The following is a 22,881-nucleotide window of genomic DNA, read 5'->3' on the forward strand; positions in this document are numbered from 1 at the left end:
CGAGCCTGGAGAAGTTGGCGAGGTGAGTCGTGGCAGCCCCAGAATCCCTTCTGGGGACCCGTGTCTCGCTCCCTCCGCCCGGGCCAAGTCCAGGGGAGGCTTTGGGCTGGAGGGACAGACTCCAAGTTCACCCGCTGGCTGCCCAGTTGTATTTTTTTGCCCCGCTAGAGCTGAAGAACCACCTTCGTGGAGTCCCGTTGACAGCGCAGTACTGATAATCATGTACATTTTTGAAAAGAGAAGTGCCAGGGAGGGTGGTTTATATATTACATTTTTTTTCAGTCAGGGTAAGACGTTTGTTTGCGTTCTTGCAAACATGCGCCCTTTGTTTACTTTTTCAAAAGCCATCACGATGCAAGAATGTTTTATCAAATTCTCATGTTTCACAGGAGAATTTTTACCAAAAACTTAGATGTGATTGAGTTGGAAAAGTTAGATGTTTACCAAAGACTAGCTGTCTCTCCTTGAACGTTAAATCGCCCTGTGCTTAGAACAGAAGGGGCACTCGACCTAGGTTTATTAAAAAAAAAAAAAAAAAAAAAAAAGTTTTCTTCCTGGAAGGAGAGATGCGTGGCACGGAAAAGACAGAGTGACGATTTCCCTGTCCCTCATTCTGTTTCAGACTCAAGTACGGTCAAAGCGTCTTACAAGGAAAACATCTTAACCTTTGACATGGTGTTTGATACTCTTTCTCTGCTCGGAGCTTAAGCCGCCGCAGCTTTTCATCAGAGCGTTTTATCTTTGTCGTTAGGGTTGCTGGACCGCCCTCAGGTTAGGGATTTGCGTTCATTTCCTTTGTCGCGGAGAGCTTTTTAACAGTCCCCTGGCCTTGCCGCGGGTCGGTTTCCTCTGCCCTCGGGAGCTGGTGATGTTTGTAACTGCTCTTGCTGCGTCTGCGTGTGCTGGGCTCCTTCATTCCTTGAAAAGAGTTGAAGAATTCTTTTTGGCCCTAATGACTAAATCTGTTTTGGCGCTTTTACTGTAACTAAGAGAAAAGACACGAAACCAAGAAGTAGCTGTGTCAGCTTTAGGTTCTCTTCTGCCTCATAATAAATGTACAGATGGGTACTCACAAGTTTGAGAGGGGAAAAAAAAAACCCAATGATCTATAGAGTCACTTTTAAGTACTTAGAACAATTCACAAGCTCTTGTGAATGTATACATACTTTAAAATCAGGATATTTCTGTTAGGAGCTGGGGTTTCTTATAATGTGTTATCCTAAGGTGCAACTGCAAGTTTACTAGGATTTGTAAGTGGAAGGGACAGCTCGTAAGACAGTGACAACTGACACCATTTAATGTAGCTAACCTATCGCCAGGCATCCGGCTAACAGCAGTCCACAAAAGTAGTCCTTGTTAACACTTCCTGTACATATATTCACCATGTCATCTGGACCATAGCCCTATGATAGTGGTTCCCAAATGAGCAGCAACAGTGTCACCTGAGGCTTCGTTTGAAATGCAGATTCTCAGGCCCCGCCCCACGAAATCAGAATCTGTGGGGGTGAGGTCAGTGATCTGTGTTCTAGCAAGCCCTCCCATTGTTTCTAACACACAACCAGCGTTTGAGCGCCTGCTCTGTGAAGTATGCACTAATTATTATTCCCATTTCCCAGTTAAGGAAAATAATGCACAAGGTTTAGCCATTTGTCCAGGGTTCATAGATCACTTGTGGTAGATAAGGGTAAACATTCAGGGGGTCTGGGCCCGGTCGACTCTTACCTGCTATGCTGATGTCATAACACTAACTAGTCTTGCCTGCATTTCATGGTTTTTCTGAGATTTTTCTAAAGAAACAAATTTTTACAACGGTCTCATTCTTCAAGGTGTTGGGAACATGGGGCAGCATCTTCTTGTCTCTATCTGAACAAATTGGCTCTGACTAGGAAGAGATCATGAGCAGAATCCAAATGGATGTTTTAGTGAAGGACTATTTCCATGAGCAACAGTACCTCCTGAAGCCATTTTTCTTTTGAACATATCTCTTATATTATGGAAGTCATGGCCAACACCATAGGAATATAAAGCAAAATTGTAAAAACTCAGAAAAGGGTGAACAACAAAAAAGCCACAGGAAGTCTCAAGCTCACATGCATAAAGATGAAAGTCTAGTGTCCTCTGGAGAAGTTGACATTTTCTGGTACTTAATAATTTTTTTTTTTTTTTACTACCTGGACAGAAATGGCGGCAGAAGATTCTGAGACAATGAGGGAGCAGGAGGGAAGATCTCTGCGTGGACTCCTTTATTGCTCTTCTAATCCTGCTTGGGTTAAATTTTTGTGGTTTAGGAGGAATTTTATTTTAGGGAGGGAAAAGAAAGCCTCGTGTTTTCAGAAATCGGGTGCTTTAATCTCGTTACGTGGCTAGAATCCAGAAGAGATGAAGGGTACGTGATCTCATTTTTCGGGCCCGGGGAGGAGTCTGCAGCAAGCGTGGAGTTGGATGGGATACAGTCCACCACCTGCTGACCATCCGTGGCCCGGACTGCCTTGCCTCCCCCCGGGTACTGCTGTAAGTGAAGTCTTGCCACGTCAGTGCAGGAAACATAGCCCTCTCCTTCCACATCTTGTTTTCATTTCAGAGAAGTTTCCAGGGACTTGCCTAGTTAGCAGACAGACCCTACAATTTTATAACTAGTCATTTGTATGCAATCTGTCCTGTGGTGGCCTCTCCTCTCTATAAATATAAAACCCAGAGGTAAGGTCTGAGCTTTTAGGTCAGGGGTGGGATCTGGAAACGGACACCACAATCTAAGTGTCCGTTCCAAGTGCACAAGAGAAATGAAATCTTTCTTTTATTTTTGGTTTATTGGTGATTTACACCTGGCTGACTTCCAGAGAGAATTTGAGATGACTTTCAGTAAAAAACATATATAATAAGGCCATTGAAATCATCCTAAAAAAGGAAAAGTCATAAAGGGGAGGAGGAAATAAGCACTGTTTGTCAAAAACTGAGCCACTATTGTTATGAGGATTAAGTATTAAATTTAGCTCTAAGCTTCCTGGCAGCCATGTCAAAAAGGGAATCGTGATAGGCTGCCTTATTTTCACTGAATGATAAGAGGAAAAGTTGATCAAGAGGGAATGATTTGGTTTTCATGGAAATGAATTCTAAAAAGAATTTTACTGGAGAGTAAACTTTAAGCGCCTGTCTCTCCAACTTGCTTCTGAAAACTCTTCTTTGAGCCTATGTGTGGAAAGGCAGTTGAATATAACTGCTAATCAGTGCAATGTAGAAAAGAATTTGGCATCTGGAGGCCAGAAAATTGGGTTCTAATCCCAAGTCATTTCACCTTAATTTCTTCATCTATAAACTGAACAAATCAATCCAAAAATTTTCCAAGATCTCTTCCAGCTTTGACATTTGATGATCCTGTGATGAGATCATCCAGTTTAGCTGTAAAATCCCAACAATGACTATTGCTTAGCCCTTTGTGCTGTCTCTTGCAAAATCGGTTTCTCATTTATTGGCTGTAGCCTAGAACTTTTACTGATTACTCAATCCCAACCCTCTCCTGAATTTTATTCTTTTTCTTTTTGCATTGGCCTGGGTATTGCTGTTTTTTCTTAAAATATGGTTTCTAAGGGAGACTTAGGCTACCTCTGAGCTCTGTGGAGGTCCTCTGCCATTTTATTCCACAGTCATTCAGCAAATGTTTATTGCACATATATTCTGGACCAGGCACTCATTGTACAGTGGTGAAAGGAGTTGTTGCCCTCCCAGAATTTGGGAGAGGTGGGGGTGGGGAGACAATAGAGAAACACGTTTACACTTGGCAGTCTACCCAGCTGTTCCAATGAGAGGAAGCGTGTTTACTCACTCATCAAGAGACACCATTTCCTGCAGTTCCCTTTGGTATCTGAGATAAGTCTTCTCAGAGGGTTCAAGCCTGAATAAAGGTCTCACTTAAGAGGGATGGTATTATATAGCAAAATGCCAACTCTGCAGTGATCCTATAATTAACTGGTAGACCTAGAGCACATTAAAGGTCTCCAGAACTTAGGTACCATCTCTGATATTATGTACTCTGAGTCTTGATTCTATTCACATTCATTTTTGTTGATGGGTCCATGGTTCTGTCTTTTATCGATCAGCAAGTCATATTGGCTCTATGTCAAAATATATCCCTGGGCGTCTCTTTAGATCAAGCCCCACGTCGGGCTCCCTGCTCAGCAAGGAATCTGCTTGAGATTCTTTCTCACTCTCTTCCTCCTGCTCGTGCTCTCTCTAAAATAAATAAGTAAATCTTTAAAAATAAAAGTATATATATCTCCCCACTTCCAAGCTTACCACTGTCTCCTAAACACCACCTTTTGCACATGAACCCCCACAGCACAAGATCTGGTTTGCATGCCTCCACCCTAGCGCCCTCTACAATCCATTTCCCATACAGCTGCTGGAATGATGTGAACTCTGTAGACCACACTGGGTCTTTGTTGGTGAAAGCCTCCAGTGAGGGACTTCCCATCACGAGAAGAAAATTCAGTTTCTTAGTCTGGCCTTCAAGCTTTGATCGCGACTCCGTTTAGCTCTCTGACCTTGTCTCCTGCCACTGTGCTTCAGCTGCACTAGCCTTCAAGTATGTTGAACTCATTCCTACCTCAGCACTTTTTACTTGTTCTTTGTGCTAGAATGTTCTTTGCTCACATCCTTGCGTGGCTAGTACCCTTACTTCTTTCAGGACTATGCTTTCAGGTTTTCTTCTCAAAAGGGTCCTCCCAGCTGCTCTAGAAAAAAGGACCTTCCTCATCATTCTCTACTCCCTTACCGTGGTTAGTGCTTTTTATTTTTTTAGTAGCACCGGTTTATTATATGAACATTGCATTTTATTTGCTCCTCTCCTCCAATGTGTACTTCATGTCTTAATCATCACTGTACCACTGGCACCTAGAACAGAGATGGTCTCATAGTAGGTACCCAATACATATTTGTCAAATCTAATGAATGAATACAGCTCCCACCTCGTGCCAGCAATATGCAAAAATTTTACTTATATGATTAAATTACATATTTAACAATGTTCAAAATAATCTCATAGTGAAAAACAATAAGAAGAATAGTGAGGCTCTTTAATTGTAACATTCTTAAAAGAGAGGATATTTTTTTCTTTTTAATAAATATTACTTTTTAGAATAGTTTGGGATTTTTAGAAAAACTGAGAAAGTAGTACAGAGTTTCCCTATACCCAGCACCCAGTTTCCTCCGTTATTAAAATCTTACATTAGTTTGAGACATTTGTTATAATTAATGAACTAATAGTATAATTATTAATTTATAGTTTATTTACATTTCCTTAGTTTTTCCAGAATGTCCCTTTTCTATTCCAGGATCCTAGCCACGGTAGCACATGATATTTCCTTTTTTTTTTTTTTTTAAGATTTTATTTATTTGAGAGAGACAGGGAGAGAGCACGAGGGGGATGAGGGGCAGAGGGAGAAGCAGGCTCTCTGCTGAGCAGGGAGCCTAACTCAGGGCTTGATCCTGGGACCCTGGGATCATGACTTGAGCCAAAGGCAGACGCTTAACTGACTGAACCACCCAAGTGCCCCGCACCTGGATATTTAGATGTCACATCTCCTTAGGCTCTTCTTGGCTGTGGCAGTTTCTCGAATTTTCCTTGTTTTTGATGACTGTGGCTGGTCAGATATTTTGTAGGATGCCCTACCATTGGAATGTGTCTGATGCTTTTCTCTTGATAGTACTAAGTTGTGGGTTATTTGGAAGAAAGCCCGGTGTGGCAAAGTGCCATTTTCATCATATCATATCAAATATATATGCTATTGACATGATTTATGACTGCTTTGGTCACCTGGAAGAGGTAGAGTTTGTTCAGGTTTTTCTACTGACAACTTGTTCCGCTCCCTTCCATGCTATATACTTTATTATTTTTTTTTAGATTTATTTATTTTAGAGAGAGAGAGTCTCAAGCAGACTCCATGCTGAGCGCAGAACCTGATGCGGGGCTCGATCTCACAACCCTGAGATCATGACCTGAGCGGAAACCAAGAGTCGGTCGCTTAACCAACTGCAGCACCCAGGTGCCTCCATACTATAAACTTTAGAAGGAAGTCACTGCCCAGCCCACACCTAAGGAGTGGGCAGGGATGCTCTCCTTCCAGTGGAGACAGTGGAGTATCTATGTAAATTATTTGAAATTCTCCTGCATGGGAGATTTGATTCTTCTTCGTTTGTTGATGTATTCAGTCATTATATCAGTATGGACCTACGGATCTACATTTATTTTATACTTTGAGTTACAATCCTGTATGACTATCAAATTGCTGGAATTGTTTCTTTATTGGCCGTTAGGAGCTCTTACAGTTGGCTTTTATTTTTCTTTGACATACTCTGATCAATGTGTTTTTGTTTTTTGTTTTCATGTCTAGTTTTTTGAGCACTTCCTTACTCTCTGGCCCTACAGGATGCTCCAGGCTCATCTTCTATATTTTCTGCTTCGTTTTTTGAATCAGCCATTTCTTCAAGGAGCCCTGATTCCTCTTACTGGCGAATGGTATTAGAAACCAAGATTTGGGTACGAGGCGTGCTTGTTGCTACTGGGATCTCATTTCTTTTAGATCCTCGCAGCTGACAGAGCAAAACATGTATGTGTTTATACTAACTGGCATATTTACACATATAATATTTCCATATGTAATCATCTCTCTCTCTGTTAAACTAAACATTACTATCTGGACCATTTTAGATTCCTTGCCTTACTTGTTGGGGAGAGAGCATGTTTTTGTTTTCCCAAATCCCAGTTTTCTCCCATCTCACTGGCTTTCATTGGTTTAAATGCCTGTGGTATGGGGGAGGAACTGGGAAGAAGAGGAGGGGTATTTTCTAAAAGTGACAAATAAATAAGATCAGACATCAAAAAAAAAGAAAGAAAGAAAGAAAGATTGACTGACGTTAAACCAAGAAAGGCCCAGCCCGCAGTTAGAGATGAGACCATGGCCGTCACACCACCTGGGGAAAGGTGAGGTGGTGGGTGTCGTGAGTGGCTCCTGATCTCTGTTGCTCCCAGCCTGCTGCAGTCTGTGGGTGGACCGCACCTCCAGGAGATGGTGTAAGCCAGGCATGTTCGTCCCCCCGCTCCACCCTTCATGGTGTAGGCTGTGTACATGCAGAACTAAAATATTCAATACCGTCATTTCTCTGGCAACAGGTGCTACCTGACCCACATTGCCAAATCAGCCAGAAGGGAAGGACATATTTTATATTATTGGGCAAAAGATTCTGTATCCTAGATATGGTCATGGAAATAAATAGTCGCAATTACTACTGTGATTTTTAGAGGACCAGCTTTAGGATGAAGCCATCACTGTCAGCAGAAGAATAGAGAAAGTAGGAGAATTTGGATCCTTGAGGACATACTGAGCCCAAGAATCAACAAATCCTGACACCTGCCCTGTCTTGGGCCCTCCGGTTACATGCATTGGAGTTGAGGTGTCTGGTATTTTTCTCCAAAATTATCTCACCCAAAGATACCGCACCCTGGAACAGCCATTATGTGCCCTTAACCTTGTCCCAGGTGGCAGGGGATCCCCAGGTGGCAGGGGATTCAAGATAGGTTCTTGGGCCAAATTAGACCCTTTCTTAGGGATTTAAAAATTGGATTGGGGACAGTTTAAGGGCAAACTGTTTCTAGTGGCTAAGATTAAGGTATGAAATTCAGGATTGACGGCCAGTTGGCTGCCCCATGTGGAGGAGCTGGACTGCATTGAGAGTATATGAACCCAATGTGAGAAGCAACATAAAGCCACTGGCAGGCGGTGGCGGGGGTGGGGGTGAGGTGGGGGGAGGCAAGTCCTGACGCTCCTAAGGCCAGCTTCTGCCCTTTGCTGGCTGTGCTGTTTCATCCCTTTCCTAGAATCCATGAACCGAGTTTCTTTCACTTACCACCAAGGAGTTCTGACTAATTTGGGTATGTGGCACCTGCTTTTCACACCTTCACTAAGTTGAGAAAATAGTAGCTATATTGACACTAATCCCCCTACTAACTCACAGGTGAGATTCTTTGGAAGAAAATTTGAAAACAGATTTGTTTTCTTTGGAAATACTTCTCCTCATGTTATCTCACTGTGAGAAAATAAAAGACAAAATATTGTAGGTTATATATATATTTACCACCATTTAAAATATTTTTTTAAAAATAAGAAAATAAGAGACTTTTGTGGAAGATGGAATTCATTTTGTGTTCTTTTCCAAATCTTCCCCAGCACTTGATTTATTTCAGATTCTGAAATTCTGAAAATTGCCCTCGGAAAGAGGATTTCTTGACTTGATACCTTTATTGGGACTCGGTGATTTTGTGTCAGCAAGGAGTGACTTTGGTATATTTGAAGGTGATGTTTTCATGTTTGCCCATGCTCCCTCCCCTTAACCTCTTTTAGCAACACGATGGACTGAAAGAGTCTAGTAGAAATTCATCATTGGTACAATTTAGAATCCAAGCTTTATGTAAGGAAGAGACAGTGGAGAAAACGTCATCCAAAACGCGACCCCTTTTCATGAGGGAGGAAACTAAGGTCCAAAGAGATAAAATAATAATAATGTACGTAAAGCACCTAGCACAGGGCTAGCTCATGGTGGTCACTCAGCAAATGATTCACTGTTCCGAGTCCTGTTCTTGTCCACTGTTGTTTATTAGTTAGGAACTGAATCGTGACAGGCCCAGCTAACGAGCTGAATTAGTCCTCCTCAGTAAATCATGGCTTTCTCATAAGCTCAATGATAAAATGAAATAACACAGGTAAAATCCTGGCACAGAATGTAGCATGCCAGAAACTCTCAGCAGATGTGAGCTGGGACTCAGATGCAGATTAGGGCAGGCTTTTCTTGGATTATAACTTGAGGAAGTCAAAACTCAGTTTCCATATATGATAACTAATATACCAACCTCAGTGTTCTGATCCTCAGTAAAAGCTAAAGGAGTAGTTGAGGGAGGACCGTTGACTGCCTGTCAGGGACTTGGACTATGGTTCTGGAGAGTGTCAAGCCTGGAATTGTGGCTTTCTCTAGCTCTGATGTCTACTTGAGGGCGGATAGCTATGGTTTCCCAGCTCAGAAAAGGAGAGGGTGGGCGAAGAGTTCGCGGGAATTAGGAAGTGTTCTCAGGGAACCCAAATGCAGAATTTTGTCCACAGACACTGCTATTTGGGGGTCTGCATCTTTGGTTGAGCTTGAAGATGCTCTGCATTTTCCTCCTCCTAGTTTTGTGAGAATTACAAGACCTCAGTTGTCTGACTGCCAGCCTTAAAGTAAGGAGCTTTGGTGTTCGGGTATCAGATTTTACCCCTCAGGGAGAATGCATTGTTAGAAACTGCTTTCAGAAGAAACACAAGAGAAGTTGGAAACATATTGGGAATTGGCATTTTAGAAGAAACATTTAGTTTAAATGTAGAAAAACTTCAAATCTGGCTTGCAGTAAGATAGAATACTGACTAAAGTACCATGCTTTTTGCTGCTCTGCCTGCCTGTTTTTGTCAAGGAATTAAAATATTTAGAGAAAAATGAAGGCTTCTGGTACATTTCAGGTTAGCATATAATAATAATGATGGTGGTGGTAACAACTGATACTTAATGATAACAAAATATGTCATGATACAGGGCATCTGGGTGGCTCGGTTGGTTAAGTGTCTGCCTTCAGCTCAGGTCATGATCGCAGACTCCTGGGATCAAGCCCTGTGTCAGGCTCCCTGCTCAGTGGGGGAGTCTATTTCTCCCTCTCCCTCCTCTCCTCCCATCCCTGACTTGTACTCTCTCTCTCAAATAAATAAAATCTTTTTAAAAAATTAAGCCACAATACTGTATGAAGTGCTTCCCCATATTATTTCATTTCTTCCCTAACAACCTAAGAGAAAGGTACTATTATTGGATAGGTCAGAACACTTTCAGTTGCAAGAGAAAGAGTCTTAGCTCATCAGCTTATACCACTTAGTCATAAAAGGCAATTTACTGGCTCATAAACCTGGAAAGTGCAAAAGAGATAAGGATTCCATCACAGGTGTATCCCAGATTTCTAGCTGTCTTGCCTCCACCTTCCATCTCTGCTGCCTTCTGTGTGGGCCACACCCTCACGTGGGTGTTCTCCACGTGAGAGTTCCAACAGATCTGGGCTTGCCTTCTCCATCTTCAGTCACTGCTAAAGGAAAATCTTCATCCAACAAGAGTGCCAGGGCTACCTCTGTTGGCCTGACGTGGATCACATCCATATCCGATCGCTAATGGCCACGTGTGGGGAAAGGATGATTCAGGCCTTCCAAACCTCATGGACTGAGAACAGAAGAGGAATGGTTTCCCCAAAAGAAAATTGAGGTGTTCTTACCAGAAACTCTTGGAAATGGATGCTGGTAAGAAACACCAAAACCAAAAGCAGATAGCCACTATAATCAGTGCACCCATTTTACAGATGGGAAAACTGAGGGTCAGAAGTGGTTAAAGCATTTGCCCAAGATGGGGCAGCCGAGAGGCAGACCTAGAATTTGAAGCCAGGTCCATGTGCTTTGAGAGCCAAATTGCTTACCACCATCCCGTACTGGGGAACAAATCTTGAAATTTGAACTATCTGATTGCTTTCTATAATCCCTTTGAAGAGGATCCTTTAATTAAATCTTTTTCATCTGTGAAGATTTTTCATATTTGTAAGGGGAAATGGGTTATAAAAATTACTCCTTTAAAACAAGTTTTTTATATATTTACATATTTACAGATACACATCCACATACATTGGGTGTAACTCTGGAAGATTATACCCATTATACTAAAATGTTAACAGTGGTTATGGAATTGGAATTATGGTACCCACCTTTGGCTTGTCTGTATTTTAAATTTTTTTCTATGAGGAATGTATGCATTACTTGTATAATTTATAAAAATAAAGTATATAAATTATCATAAAAATTAAAAATCTTTTATTGCCTGAGGCCTTGGAGGATGGAAATTAGTTGGAGAGACCATTTTTCCTCTCCTTCAGTTGCTCTTTCATGCTCTTTTTTGGGGCAATGAGCTAGAAGTGTCCACTTGCAGAATATGCAACCCTCATTCTTTTCCCTCGTATGTCACCAGCCACTTACTTCAAACTAGCACTGCTGGTTCATATTTTACAATCTCAATAACATCTTAATTTGAAAAGAAGAGAGAGATGGAGAAATAGAATCTCCTGTGTGTCAGGAACAATCATTAGGGGAACAAATGAAAAGAGAATTAGTCCAGGCAGCATCACAGAGTTAGAGGGAGAGGAGTATATATAACACTTGTGCATGGTGTCAGCTAACAGTGAATGCATGGATTATGAAGGTGCAGTTGGTAAAGGTGTGCACTGAGAGTCATGCCCAGGGAGGCTGCGAGTGTGGGGGGGCGGGGGGCGGGGGGGGTGGAGGGGTGCTAAAATCCAGTCCAGGGTTCAGATCACTGAGCTTCGAGCCCTGAGTACAGATACAGGGTTTATCTGCCTGGAGCTGGCTCCTTTTCTGAATCACTTGTGTGTGGCCCCAAACAGAGCATAATGATTAAAAGCGTGGGCTCTTAAGTCCAGCTCCCTGAGTTTGAATCCTTGCACTACCACTTACTAATCATAAAGCAGGTGTGTATGTCCAATAATGTCTCAAAGCAGACACGCGTACAGATAGACACATAGACAAGATTGACCACTTCAGGCTTGGAACACCTACTACGTATTAGACCTAGACTTTGTTTAGGAACACAGCCACGTTTTTTAAACATCATGATCCAAACTAAAAATATGCTATTCATAATTGAATGCACTTATCAAATAATTGTGTTATGCACTGTCCCCCCCCCCCAGCAGATTTTTGGCACTGTGTTGACACTATTCATATAATACCATGGCTTCAAGGCAAACGTCAGCTTCTTTGCCTATCTTGGAAGATTAATGGTACTTGATTTAACTCCAAACCATGGGTCATTAAAAGTGATTTAACTGTTAGCACAGTCCTTAGCGTCATGTCTGGGTTTCTAAAGTGAAGGCTCTACTCACAACTCCTGCAGGGAAATTTTTCGTCAGGGGGCGAATGTGTGCCCAGACCTGTGGTTTGCAGGGAACTTTATTCGCGCCTCTCACTGCCAGTGCGTAGCATGGATCTAATTACCCATTACCAGACTCGCCTTCTAGAGGCTGAGGCAAGGTGTTTCTGTTTCTAAACAGCTACTCTGGCCTCATCAGCAGGCCTTCTGCAGGCTCCAATAGCTGTGGTTTCATCTGGTAGGATTCCACGTGGGAGGGAATCCATTCTTCCACCAGATGAAAGGATTCAATTTCTCAAGATTCATCTTCTACCATTTTTCCCCCAAATATTTCTATATTTCCTTCCCTGTTAAAACGAGTTACCAACAACACTGTTTTAGACTCTGTTTTAAAGAACAGGAATTTTCTGTTAAGCCTCCATTGCCTGCCCGTATCACAGCATCAGGTTTACCTGAGTTAATTACCTTGTCAGTTACCGAGACGCCCCGGTAAGAGGTAGCAGGAGCCTGCAGAAAAGAGGGTCTGAGGAGAACCAGTTACTCACTTTAATAATTTAGTGTGTTTTGCAGTAATAGGCCACAAAGTAAATAGCACTACACGTAAGAGCCGTATTTCATTATTTATTCACTCCAGAAATTGAAGTTTAATTAAGTCGCACTCTTGAGACTTTTAAGCGATGAGGAGATGCATCATCGTCTTGGACGGTGTGGGGCTGGTAAAGCTGCTTCTCCCTCTGAGCCTCCAATGAATATCATCTTGAATTTGCACAGGCAGGGCTTGAGCCAGGACACTTGAGACAACGTTTTCCAAATGGCAGTCAATCCCACATCAGAGCCATCATTCTTACGATATGGCCACTGCCAGTGCTAACTTGAAACATTAAAAAAAAAAATCTTTGTTAAACATAAGTGTATTTATTTATTTAATCATAGCTTATTGCAATACAATCCAAATACCTTTTCAAGGTGTACAATACAGTGGTTTTTAGTTTATTCGCAGAGTTGTACAACCATCACCACACCAAATTTCAGAATATTTTCACCACCTGAAAGAAAGAAACCCTGTGCCCATTAAGCCGTCACTCCACATTTGCCCCCTTCCCCAGTCCCTGGTAACCACTAATCTGCTTTATGTCTCTCTGGGTTTTCCTATTGTGGACTTTTCCTTTTTTTTTTTTTTTTTTAAGATTTTATTTATTTATTTGAGAGTGAGAGAGAACATGAGAGGGGAGAGGGTCAGAGGGAGAGGCAGACTCCCCGCCGAGCAGGGAGCCCGTTGTGGGACTTGATCCCTGGACTCCGGGATCATAACCTGAGCTGAAGGCAGTCGCCCAACCACTGAGCCACCCAGGCGCCCCTTGTGGACTTTTCCTATCTATGGAATCAGAAATATGTGATCTTCTGTATTTTCACAAGGTTCACAATTCACTGTGGGTTCATAGATGTTGTAACATGCATCACGCTTCATTCCTTTAATGGATGAATGATTTTTCATTTTATGAGTATGCCACCTTTTATTTATCCATTCATCAGTTGGGGGACATTTGGGTTAGACTCTGGCTATTGTGAATAATGCTGCTATGAACGTTTGCGTATAAGTTAATGTGCGGACATAGGTTTTCATTTCTCTTGCGTAGATACGTAGGAGTGGAATTGCTGGGTCCCGTGGTAGTTCTCTGTTTAACCAGAACTGTGGAACTGTTTTCCAAAGTGGCTGCACTCTTTTACAGTCCCACTAGCAACGTGTGAGGGTTCTAATTTCTCCACATTCTAAGTATATTTATTTTAGGGGAAACTTTCAATCACTGCCACAAATTGTCGGTGGTAACATAAATAGAAGATAATCCTCGAATCAGACACTAAGAAGATGAAACAATGTTGGTCATTTCTGAGTTGGCTGTTGAAGGTTCTGTATCTGAGATCTGCTGTCTTTTTAGTTGAAAGGGAGGATCAGGTAACATTAGAAAGGTGTCCAAGACATGTTAGCACCAAGTTGAGACTTTCTTACTGACATTGTTGAGAAAGAACTGGGAATGGAATGGCTTTCTCACTCAGAGGCTCAAAGTGATTTGATGCGGTGTCTTAATGATAATTGCAGCTGAGACATCACCCTCTGGAACACACAGAATTTGGAGGCACGGATCCCGTATGCAAGCCTGTCTCATCATGTTTCAGCAGTCAGCTCCATGGTTACGTCATGCAAGTAACTTGGAGGTGGCAGGGGTCATGTTTGTTGTTTTGGGGGTTTTGTTTTTTCTCACGGTATGTGTTTTCTAATAACTCTTGGGTAAATTTGAGAAATTATCAAGGTTACTACATTCTTGGTAAGATAATAGCTATTCACCCAGGAATGTCATTTCTGGGAATGTAGTCGAAGGCCAAAAGAAAAGAAGAAAAAAAATCTGTTGGCTCACAGTTTAGTACCAGACTTTTTTTTTTTTTTAATATGACAGAATAGTTGGAAACAACCAACAAAAGGGCAATGCTAATAAGCTCTGGTGTTTTCGTTGGATGGACTAGTAGTTAGCCAGTTACAATGATGCGGCTATGAAGACTTAAAAAGTAACAAGAAAAGTAAAAGAATCAGATGAAAAATGTGGAATATGAGGTTGTAAGGTACACTATTAGTACAGCTGTAAAACTATGTATTCAATGGAATATAGACCAGGACATAACATGCAAAGAAAGTTTTATAGGGCAAGATTTTTTTTCCAGTTACCAACATTAATATTTCAATATATATGTTTTATACATATATATGTATATATTTTTTAGAAAGAGAGAGAGAGCATGTGCATGCAGGGGCAGAGGGAGAGGGAGAGAGAGAATCTCAAGCAGGCTCCACACCCAGCTCGGAGCCCAAGACGGAGCTCAGTCACATGACCCTGAGATCACGACCTGAGCAGAAATCAAGTCAGACGCTTAAATGACTGAGCCACCCAGGCGCCCCTGTTTTATTTTTTTAATTAGGAGAGTACATTATATATTTTATTCTGATCTTTTTCTAAAGATAGAGATTTTGCTTGTTTACGTTGCCTTAGATTGATGGTATATAATGTGTCCTTGATATAAATTACATTGAAAGAATTTATAATCACCAGCTGAGGTAAGTGTTTGGAAGGAAATAAGCAGAGACCATGACAAAGCATAAAAGGGAGGGTGCTCCTTCGATGAGGTGGTCAGGGAAGCTCATTCTCCTGTTCAAAAGAGAAGGTGTCCATGCAAAGGGAAGAATATTCCAGGCAGAGGACACAGTAAAAGTCCAGGACGTGAGCGCAGCACTGGGTGTCTCAGGTAGAAAGAAGGAAAGGTGGTGGGTGCAGAAGTCCCCAAACTGAAGAGTCAGGAGGCAGGGAGCATCTTCTAAACAGTGGTTGAAGTCCTGGAGAGGGCTGGGAGGAATTCTGTGAGCAAGGAGCTGAGCTCTTCATTGAGTTAAGAGCACTCTTGGGAAGCTGAGAGGTGGTACCAACAAAGAAGATAGAATAGTTTTCATCCACAGATGTCACTATGAAGACACATCCCATGTCTAGGTGTGGCAGTGAAGAACGAGGAGGACACCAGCCCAGCTACTGTCCCGAGGCTCCTGGGGGAGGGGAGGAAGAGCAGCTTCCACATGGGGGTCTGCTGGGGAGACGGCAACCTCACAAGGTAGCCATGTTTTCATTACGGCAAGACGTGAAGAGACTACCCTGAGAAAAGGCTGAGCATGGAGTGCGCTTTCCTGAGGGTGTAGGGGAAGAGTTTGGGAGAGAAAGGAGAGGTGCTGTAGCCAAGAACTGTGGGTGATTGTGGTACAGCTGTATTAATAAGTAAACTCCAGGACCTCCCCCAAGACCCACTGATTAAGAATCTCTTGTGGCGTGGAGGTTTGCATATTAACAAGCACCTCCAGTGACTATGATGTGTAAACTGGGTAGGGAATCCCCTGCACTAGATGGTATCTGGTATCTAATCCAGCTACGAAACTGCAAGAGTGATGGGGCTTTGGATCAGGGCCCTAGCAGTAAACAACAAGGAAGACATGGATTCAGGGAGCATTTCAAAGGCTGACTCAAGGTGAGAATATGAGAGAGGTGGAGCTAGTCAAAGGGGATTGGAAACATTTTTAAGCCCTTCCTTAGGACTCTTTTTTGATTGCTAAGCTGTAAGTTTGTTTCCATGTGGCTTCAGCAAAAGGAAATGTGCTGGCTTAAAAATTGAACTGGGGGTTACTGGATGGCTCATTCAGTTAAGTGTCCGACTCTTGATCTTGGCTCAGGTCGTGATCTCAGGGTTGTGAGATCAAGCCCCACGCTGTGCTCCACACTGGGTGTGGTGCCTGCTTAAGATTTTCATTCTCCATCTCCCTCTGCACCCCGCCTCCTACTTGTGCTCACTCTCTTTCTCTCTAAAAAAAAAAATAAAAAGGAACTGTCCTCAGTTATGGTCAGGTGCACCTGGATACATGTGCTTAAGTAGGGCCAGCAAAGATGTGACCTGCCATCTTTTGGCTCTGCTTTCTACTGTGTTGACTCCCATTCAGGCTCTACCAGTATGGTGGCCGAGATGGCGACCATCAGTCCCAGCCTTAGCTGGAAGTTTCTCAAAATCCTGGACAGCAAGTGTCCACTCCAGTCCCCTTTTATAAAGTATAAATAAGAATAGTTAACCATCAGTCTGAGCAGTGCTACAATTCCCCACTGCCCATTCCCTTCCCAAACTCTGTCATTCAAGGGGTTAAGGAGTTTTAGGTTCATAGACTGGACTTTCCCTTGATCCTCGAAGGGTCTCAAGTGACATTTGAGCGGTGCTGTGTGTGCCATCGGTAGGAGTGGGTGAAAGGCACACCATTTCAGTGCCCTTAAACTTGATTATTCATTTTGATCACAACACAAATGCTTACTGCCTGAAGCCTGAGATTTTGAATGTAATGTGAGAGGTAATAGAGGGGGAGCAGAAAAGGTCTCATTAAATCCCAACCACTGATACTTGAACTGCCATCAGGAGAGGCCTTTATTTTTCTTTTTTAATACCTGTCACCAGACACCAAGAAAGATTGCAGTCCCCAGCCCCTGCTTTTTGTACTGTGCAGTCCCAAATCGCGGAAGCCTGCAGAGAAGTAGCTTGCTATGCTGCAGAGGAGTGCAGGCTCTTTTTAATTAAAAAAAAAAAAAAAAGTTTTTGGGCGCCTGAGTGGCTCAACCAGCTCCGTGTCTGACTCTTGGTTTTGGCTCAAGTCATGATCTCAGGGTCATGAGATCGAGCCCCGCATCAGCTCCACTCAGGACAGAGTCTACTTGAGATTCTCTCCCTCTCCCTCCCCCTCTGCTCCTCCCCTTGCTCACTAAAGCACACGTGCCCATGCACGCATGTACTCTCTCTCTCAAAATAAAATCTTAAAAAAAAAAGTCAAATAGTTTGGGCATACAAAAAATACAGATAATAACATAATGAATTTCTGTGTACCTGGCACTCATCTTAAGAAATAAAAATTTAGGGCGCCTGGGTGGCTCAGTTGGTTAAGCGACTGCCTTCAGCTCAGGTCATGATCCTGGAGTCCTGGGATCGAGTCCCACATCGGGCTCCCTGCTCAGCAGGGAGCCTGCTTCTCCCTCTGACCTTTCTCTCTCTCTCATTCTCTCTCTCAAATAAATAAAATCTTTAAAAAAAAAAATAAATAAAAAGAAATAAAAATTTAAATCCCCAGAAATAACCACTATCCTGCATTTGATGTTTATCATTCTCATGCACGTTTACTTTTACTACATAACTCTGTGAACAACATGCAGTGCTATTTTGCTTGTTTTTAAGTTTCATCTAAATGGTGTCATTCTGTGGGGCGCCTGGGTGGCTCAGTCGGTTAAGCGTCTGCCTTCGGCTCAGGTCATGGTCCCGGGGTCCTGGGATCAAGCCCCACATCGGGCTCCCTGCTCAGTGGGGAGCCTGCCTCTCCCTCTGCCTCTGTCTGCCAGGTCATGCTCACTCTCTATCTCAATACATAAATAAAATCTTAAAAAATTAATTGGTAGCATTCTATTGCTATCCTTCTGCAAGTTGCCTTTTTCCTCTTTGACATTATGTTGATATTTGATATTCTGGTTTGTTCATTTTTGTTCATTTTCACTGCCATGTAGTATTCCTCTTAAACATACTGCCTATGTTCATGATTCACCTGTGTATGGACAGCAAAGTTATTTCTGGTTCTTCACTATTATAAACAGGGCTGCTGTGAGCATTCTTGAATGGGTCTTGTGCAAATGTGCAAGGATTTCTTCAGGTTATATATGTAGGCATAGAACTGGAGGGCTGGAGGGTGTGGGTGCTTCTTCATTCCTGCTAGATGTTACCAAATGGCTGTCCAAAATGTTTGGGTTAACTTACACCACCCCTGGCTATTTCTTTCTTTCTTTTGTTTAAGGTGGGGAGGGGCAGAGGGAGATGGGAAGAGAGAGAATCTTCAGCAGGTTCCACGCCCAGCACAGAGATCTCACAACCCTGAGATCATGACCTGAGTGGAAATCAAGAGTCGGACGCTTAGCTGCCTGAGCCACCAAGGCGCCCCACCCCTGGCTATTTCTGAGCTGTTCCCTGTCTTCCTATCTACTCTGGAGCTTGGGATGGGTCAGCTTTTATTTTATTCCTTAAGTTTTGCCAATCTGAAAATAAAATGGAATCCCTTTAGTGTTTTAAAATTGGTATTTTCCAGGGCACCTGGGGGGCTCAGTCAGTTAAGTGACTGCCTTCTGCTCAGGTCATGATCCCAGAGTCCTGGGACTGAGTCCTGCATTGAGCCTCGCATCGGGCTCCCTGCTCTGCGGGAAGCCTTCTCCCTCTCCCTCTGCTGCTCCCCCTTCTTGTGCTCTCTCTCTCTCTCTCTCTGTCAAATAAGTAAATAAATAAAATCTTAAAAAAATTAGTATTTTCCTGATTTCTAAGGTTAAAGCTTTTTGTTCATGTAGAAGCCCAATAGGTAAAGCTAAACTGGGCAAAATTATTTGGGACAGGTCAGTGGTTCATATTTAAGATATCTGTGCTATTGCATTGATTGTGTTAGTACCTTTGGATGATTCCAGTGTTCCTAAATTTTAAGCATAATTTTAGGCAAACAAGTTTGCATGAAATCTCTTTTGTAGCATGTTTTGGCCAGTCTTTTGCCTTTTTTTTTCACTTGACGGTGATTTTAGCGTTAACTCTGACACATCCTTCCCATTGTTTTACGTAAGTTAATTGGGAACTGGTTTTAATGGTGGGTCCGAAAACTCGCCCACAGAGCTGAGGAAGAGAAGACATCTGAGTCCGTTCAGCAGGGGTCCTTGAATTTACCAGGCATAATCCTGATTTAGTACCTTTGCTCTGTCTGCTCTGCCTGGAATGCTCCTCACCCAGAAATGCACATGACTCACTTCCTCACCTCTTTCAAGTTGTCATCAGATTTCACCATCTCAGTGAGGACTTTCCCAACTTGGCACTGTATAAAAATATCTACCAGCCCAAAAGCCACTGCTGCCTCCCTCTCTGCTCAAGGGTGTATTTCCTTCGTAGCCCCCATCACTGCATAACTTTCTATGTAAGTTACTAAGTTACTGCTGCTTCCTTCTTTGTCTTTCCCCTGCCACCCTTAGAATACAGACGGGCGGGCATCTTGGTCTGTTTCGTTCACTGCTGTCTTCAGGTACCTAGAACAGTGCCTGGAACACAGTCCCCCATATAGATTTGTTGATTAATACATGGTCTGAAGTAAGCAGGAAAAAGAGAGCAGAGGAGAGCATTTCTGAGAGAGAGACACACAGAGGGAGAGAGAGGGACAGAGAGAGAGACAGATGAGTGCCAAGACCTGGAGACAACCCAGCAGTCTGTTGACCAGAAACAAAAATGGATGGAGAGTAGGAGTATGTGTGACTATGGCTACGATTATGAATGACTGTCCCCCGAGGCTGGGGATGCTGGAGGCAGTTACAAGAAGTGTAAATAGCAGCCATGATCATCAGTTTGGACTCAGTCTTGAGGGCAGCCAGGAGCCCTTACATTTATTGTAACCAAAAGAATAACACATTCCTATTTGCATTTTAGAAGAACATCACTCTGGTGCCAACAAGAAGAAATCAGAGGGTGGGAGGTAAAGGACAAGACTGGAGGCAGATGGCCCATCTAGAGAGCTGTCACAATGGTTGAGGTGAAAGAAGCTGGTGGCCTCATCGGGTAGCAGCAGGGGGATGAAGAGAAGTGGATGACAGCTTTGGGAGATACTTAGGACATCTCTAAGTGCCGTTCTGTGACCGTGAAATCGGTGGAATCTGAGTATCTCTCGGCGTCTGAGCTTCGCTGAGCTTCCACTAAGCACACTGTTAAGTAATCAAATTGGAAAGCTGTCCGACGTGCTCCACCCACATCTTCACCTCTCCTCCTGGTGAAAGAAATCTGGAGCAAGACTGCCATTATTCAACAGAGCAGCGGGTAATGGAGCAGTGCACTGATTGGACTGGAAGGTTTTGGAAGGAAGGTAGCATTCCATGTCCAAGTTTCCCCGGCCTCCAAGTCTTTCGTGCAAGTAAATTAGTTTCATTCGTCTCAGGGCACCTTTTCCAGGCCAACTCCTTCCAACTTGCCTGCAAATGTCTCTCAGTGGTGTGTTTGAGGCTTGGCTACATCTCCTTGTCTGGAACAAATCTTTTATTGCGAGGAAATAGCTGGATGATGATTCTGGACTCTTGGACCCTATTTCCCACTCAGCTGTTGACTCAGTATTTGATACCTTGGTCATTTTCAGCTTAACCTGCCTCCTCTCCTGCCTGTTTCTCATTAATACGACTCACATACTGGAAGCCGAATTTCAAACCTACCACCTCAGCAAGTTTGAGTGAGACAGTTACGATTAACACCTGTTTCTCGAGACTCTCCAAAGATGTGATGGAGGCACATATGTTATTTTCTCTGCTCACCTCCCAGACTCGCATGATTTTCCTTTGGTGCGGTGGTCATGCATTCCACCGCAACCTAAAACCATCCAGATGATGGGAATATCATGTTGCTCGTTTCACGTGGGAAAGCCACAACCCACCCTCGTCCTGTCCATGTTGCATTCAAATCTAATTTGCGTGGCCCATGTGAGTGTGAGCAGCACAGCCCCTGTGTCAGCTGCTGGAAGTTTAGCAGGGCTATTTCCAAACACGGGCCATCCGGCAGCCAGCAGGCGCTCGACAGCTGAGTGGGGCAGAAAAAGTCTCAGACACCTATGGCCGTCCAAACAGTGACTCATGCTGCTATTGCCAGGATAAATATGGGAATAAATGGTATTTTTCTCTAAGCAGGGAGAATTGTCAAAATGCTTATCACTTTATAAAATATAACAGATTGTGCCTGTTCATATTTTGAAATGTTCCAACCATTCACTAGCTGGGTGTGTGTGGCTGTGTGTGTGTGTGTGTGTGTGTGTGTGTGTGTGTGTTTAAATTTTATGAGTTTATTAATAGCTTTAACTTGTTTTGCTTCTTCCTAGGAGGCCTGGAGAACTCAGGAGTTTTCAGGACGTGCTGCCTCCGGAGCTCTGGATCCACTTGGCCGTGGTGGCCTGTGGCAATCGGCTGGAGGAGACCCTGGTCATGCTCAAATCTGCCATACTCTTTAGCCACAGGAAGATTCAATTCCACATCTTCACGGAAGACTCTCTGAAGCCTGAGTTTGATAAGCAGGTGAATTTGTGGAAATGGTGGTGCCATAGTTACGGAGTGCACAGACAGACTGCATTGTGGGAGATGTGTATCCCCTTCACTAATGTGATTCACTAATTTTTGCGACAGATTCTGCTGTGTGACCATACGCTTGACTCTGAGCCTTACTGTTCCCATGGGTCATTTAGGGATACTTACACCTACCTTACAGAGATAGTATAAGGGTTCTATGAGATGATACACTTGAAGCACTTGACCCGGGGCTTGAGCCCTCTGGTGTAATTACATGGCTCTCGTGTAAGGGCCAGGTAGCTGTCTACAAATTCTCTTTATATAGGTTTTTTGAATGAAAAGTAATAAATGTTTATTAAAATAAATTCAAATGATAATAGATTTCATACATTAAAAGGTAGGAGTCCTTAGTACCCTCAGTCCCACAGAAGAAACTATCTGAGTTAGCAATTTTGAGTTGCTCTTTCATATTTTTTTTACATACAGGTGTGTGTTTGTGTGTGTGTTTTTCTGTGTGGATGTATGTATATGTGTGTAAATGTATATTTGTATGTATGTATAAACATATACCTGTATAGCACATACACTTGTACGTGCCCAGATTAACATGTATTTCTTTTAAAGATTTTTTTAAAATTTATTTGAGAGAGAGAGTGAGAGAGAGCACAAGCAGGGGGTAGGAGCAGAAGGAGAGGGAGAAGAAGGCTCCCAGCTGAGCAGAGAGCCCCACATGGGGCTCGATCCCAGGACCCCAGGATCATGACCCGAGCCGAAGGCAGATACTTAACTGGCTGCGCCACCCAGGCGCCCCTGTATTTCTTTTATAAAAGCAAGTTTATTCTCTATGTGTCATACTGGGACTTGCTTTTCCTCTCTTAAAACCATATTGTCAGCATCGTTCCAGGTCAGGACTCAGACATTCTTACCTTGTCTTTTCTGGTGACTGTATAGTATTTTATTATGTGTCTGGATCCCTGTTGAGTTGACTATTCCTATACTGAGGCACAAGTACTGATTTTTTTTGCCGGTACAGGAGGAGAGCTTTGGAAATACCTCTTCTCTCCAGTCTAGGTACGTGTATGCCTTTGCAAACCAAACTTTGCTTTGTCTTGGACATTTGCTCTTGCGGTAAGGCCTTGAGTGCTGGTAGAGCGAGAAGCGGTTCGTTTTGTATCCATGGACTTGGGTCAGCAGACCACCTCCTGGCCCCAAGCTGGCTACACTAATGAGAAAG

The 22,881-nt window shown here is 43.1% G+C and overlaps 1 protein-coding gene across 1 annotated transcript in view; it reads left to right on the top strand.

Annotated features, from left to right (window-relative positions):
• GXYLT2 (glucoside xylosyltransferase 2) overlaps positions 1-22,881 on the top strand; it is a 97,367-nt gene that overhangs the window by 524 nt on the left and 73,962 nt on the right. Inside the window, exons 2-3 of the mRNA XM_073901746.1 lie at positions 5-22; positions 21,464-21,656. Of these exons, the coding sequence (XP_073757847.1) occupies positions 5-22; positions 21,464-21,656 (211 nt within the window). The remainder of the gene's footprint in view (positions 1-4; positions 23-21,463; positions 21,657-22,881) is intronic.

The sequence above is a fragment of the Callorhinus ursinus genome, unplaced genomic scaffold (genome assembly GCF_003265705.2).
Source record: "Callorhinus ursinus isolate GAN/ISIS: 27379988/994484 unplaced genomic scaffold, GSC_fseal_2.0 scaffold15, whole genome shotgun sequence".
Taxonomy (NCBI): domain Eukaryota; kingdom Metazoa; phylum Chordata; class Mammalia; order Carnivora; family Otariidae; genus Callorhinus; species Callorhinus ursinus.